The 3,607-nt window shown below is 37.9% G+C and overlaps 1 protein-coding gene across 1 annotated transcript in view; it reads right to left on the bottom strand.

Annotated features, from left to right (window-relative positions):
• LOC103802891 (guanylate cyclase soluble subunit beta-2-like) overlaps positions 1-3,607 on the bottom strand; it is a 15,923-nt gene that overhangs the window by 9,597 nt on the left and 2,719 nt on the right. Inside the window, exons 5-7 of the mRNA XM_009075421.1 lie at positions 2,502-2,722; positions 2,309-2,414; positions 591-694 (exon numbers count right to left, since the gene is read on the bottom strand). Coding sequence (XP_009073669.1) covers positions 591-694; positions 2,309-2,414; positions 2,502-2,722 — 431 coding nt within the window. The remainder of the gene's footprint in view (positions 1-590; positions 695-2,308; positions 2,415-2,501; positions 2,723-3,607) is intronic.

Below are 3,607 nucleotides of genomic sequence, written 5' to 3'. Positions count from 1 at the left end.
AAGAGTGTCCTTCATAGCAAGACAAAGCCTCCATAAAGGAATGTAATTGTTAAAATGCTCCTTCCTATCAATAGTGGGGAAAAAAAGACAAAACTACCTGCTATCATCCTTGCTTGCATTTTTGTAGGCCTAACAAATGGCCTTACAGGAGAAAACTGGAGATACCAGAGCATGTCTTGCATTCCCTAATGAGGGAGGAGAGGGAGAATAGCTAAAAGTGCAAAGCCAGTTTAAAAGATGGGACATGTCTCTGCTATATCCAGGAGCAGGAAGGTGGCCAGAAACCCCAGAAAATTCTGCTCTGTGTTTGGTAATGGACAGACTGATGCAATAAACCTTGTTGGCATATTTGCAGCTCTTTCAGACATGGTAAACTGAATATATTCAAAGGAAATTCCTATCTGAAATGATTCAGATCCAGCTGTTAATGTTGATTGCATGTCTCTGTACAGAGCACTTCTGCAAACCCTACAAATGTGGGAGTGCTGTACTCAGAGCACAGCAGCAGTGAACTGTAGGACAGTCAAAACAGAGCGAAATTACTCTATGGTTTATGCCAACCAAAGGCCTTTACCACATGCTTGTCTTACCTCTTTGTCAAAAACCATATGAAAAGGAAGTCCATTGCAAAATGTTTTTGTGTCAATCCAGAGGCTCTTGGGATAGACAGGATCAAATCCCCTTAGGAGCTTACCTGTGGCAAGACAAAGGTGTAGTTTTTCATTAGGCTGCCCCTCAAAAAACCAGTCAGCATTACCTTATAGCATTTGGTGAGACAGGACTGTGTATCATAATGAGTGAAGACAAAAAAAACTGTGGGACCAGAAATGGGCTCACATCTGCTAAATGCTCTGCAGTTTAATACACAGCTGATTAGCACCTGATGTGAGTTGACTGAGAGTCAAAAACTTAACCACATGAAAAGCAGCAGATTATGTGTAAAAAAAATAAGAAGAGATGAACAACTGTAGATGTCGCTGCTCTATGAATTGTCAGATGTCATAACAATATAACACAACTATATACCACAAAACTGTGCACAGAAGTGAATTTAATACACTTCACTAGCTACTAAGGAACACTTAGAGAAAAACCCAACATGATCTGGGTTTTAGTCTCCCATGCAATGAATTCTGGGCCATAGCACAGAGACCAAACTACTGTTTGGTTCCTATTTTACTTATCCTGAGGTTTTGTTTCAAAGTGGTCACAAATCTACAGAGTAGGTTAGCAGATAGATATTTTTGTAAGAGGAATACAGTGGTTAAAATAGTCAAAAGTGCTCATCTTTGAATGAAGCACCCAAACCCTTTGATCTTCACCATACAAACCCAGATACTCCAGTAACCCTCAATAATCAAAAGAATTATTATCCCAAGTGATCTCTTTCCCCCAGAAGGTGGCTATGACAGTTACTCTAATAAATTCTGCTGAGAACAAATGCTCAGGTCACTCAGGAGACTGGTGCAAAATAGCACAGATTTAGAACCTAGATATTAGACCTCCTACTGTTTCAGGGCAAGTCAGTGTGGGTTATTAATTTATCAATATCTGGATCTGGAGACCTCCCACTTTTATAGCTAAAGGATTATTTTTTTTAGTAAGCATGCTACTCTAAAAATGTGTTTTAAATATGTATTAATTTGTTACTAAACATATCTGCCCTTGTAATGCATGTGACAATGTACCAGATGACATCAGGTTCAATTTTTCACTCCTCCCATAATCCAGACAGCTTGGCAATACTGAGATGGATTCTTATTCCTCTTGGTGAACCAAAAGATCTTAACTGAAAAAATCTTTCTATTTTATACACATCTATAAACATCTAATATGTAAAGGTATGAGCAGAGATCACCAGATTAGCAGTAGATTTTCGGTAGCAGAGGATGTAATTTGGCTTTAAAGCATTTACTACAGCTGATAACTTTGGAAAGGAGTAGTATCTTCCAAATTAAAAAACATGCTTTTAAATTCATCATCTTAAAGCAAGTGACATGAGAAGGAAGAATCAAATGACATTTTATAGAACACTTTCCAGATGAAAGCTCTGTTTAAGAGACTAAAGTGACAGGTCATATTGCATTGAAGTATCTGTCATTTCTAAGCATGCTTATTATCTGCAATTTTTCTTTGATTATCAGTGTCTAACCGAAAGAAACTTAACCAGAAACATTTTGAAAAGCCACAGAGGAAATACAAATGGTAACTTCAAAATGGATGGGTGGGTGGGGATAGGGAGGTTTACTGACTTTCTTACTGAAGAGCCTCAGAAATGACAGCAAGCTCCCTCTGAACTCTCTCTCACCTTTTCCTAATGTGATTATTCCTTTTATTGTTTTCCAGTGACTTTTCTTAACAGGACAAACAGAGTTTCCTCTGTCTCCAATTGTATCCTTGGCTTTTTCAAGGTCCTGTTGAAATAAATCCAAAGGGAAATTCAAGGGTGTTTTTATTTGAAACATATATTAATAATATAGTGCTAATGAATAGTAAAATACCTCTTTATTCAGTTGGTTCTCAATTTGTTTTTCAGAGTCAGCAGGATATTGAGGTGAGGAAGAAAATTCATTCCTTTCCTTGTATGGAAATACAGGGGTTTGTGTGACAAGAAAAACAATGTGTTCTTTTTTCCCAGTTCTTTCTTCTTCTTCTGTTTGATTGACTATTTTCATTGAAATCTCAATGTTAAAAAAATCCAGGGCTGCTGCACCAATGATTCCTGAAGTGGAAACAAAAGACAAGGTATTGCCAAGAACAAACCCTTTTCATTTTCCCTTTTAGAGAGCCCACAGTGGAATTTCACTGTTTCAGAAATCACTTTTCCAAAGGACTCTGGAAGAAGAAAGCAACCTATGTCTTTCCTACCATCCACTGTTGTGACGAGAACATGTGCATGGGAGGTAAGCTTTAAAGTCATGCTTCTTTTGCCTTGTCTGAGGACAAATGCTCATTTTCACTAGAAAGCAGCTCAGCAGGATAGCTGAAGAATGTGTTCAAGTAGCCATGGAGCAATAATATGAATTCCTGTTAACCCAAACAGAGCAGGGAGTCTAAAGAGATTCTGCTACACTGTCTATTTCAGTCATTGCACAATATTTTGTTTCAAAAGGAAGGAAATATCTTTCCTGAAAATGAACGATTGATTCTCTCATTTCTCCTTAGGTGTTAGGCAAAATATTGGACAATGACATCAAAAGCTCTGTCTGACATTCCAAATATTTCTGTGTTTTCAATATGAAATGTGTTTTGACAAACAGGTAAATTTTGATGAACTTCTAAAATCTATGAAAGAAAGGAATATGATTTTTGCTTCTCGACTTAAAGCTGTTTAACCCTTGCACAAGTACAACTGTGGTTAACAGTGGTAAATGATCCAGTTTTGAGAAGGGTTCTGCAGTAATTTTACAGATTGCATGTACTGCAGCAGTTTGTATAACACGGTGGGGGAATGTCTCCAAATCAACTATAATTTCTACCTGGAGAAGAGAAGGCTGCGGGGAGACCTCAGAGCAACTTTTCAGTATCTGAAGGGGCTATAAGGTGCCAGAGAAGGACTCTGTATTAGGAACTGCAATGACAGGACAAGGGGTAATGGGTTCAAACC

This window comes from Acanthisitta chloris, unplaced genomic scaffold (assembly GCF_000695815.1).
Source record: "Acanthisitta chloris isolate BGI_N310 unplaced genomic scaffold, ASM69581v1 scaffold15675, whole genome shotgun sequence".
Lineage (NCBI taxonomy): Eukaryota > Metazoa > Chordata > Aves > Passeriformes > Acanthisittidae > Acanthisitta > Acanthisitta chloris.
The sequence above is the reverse complement of the archived record's forward strand: the minus strand, read 5'-3'. Positions and strand labels throughout refer to the sequence as shown.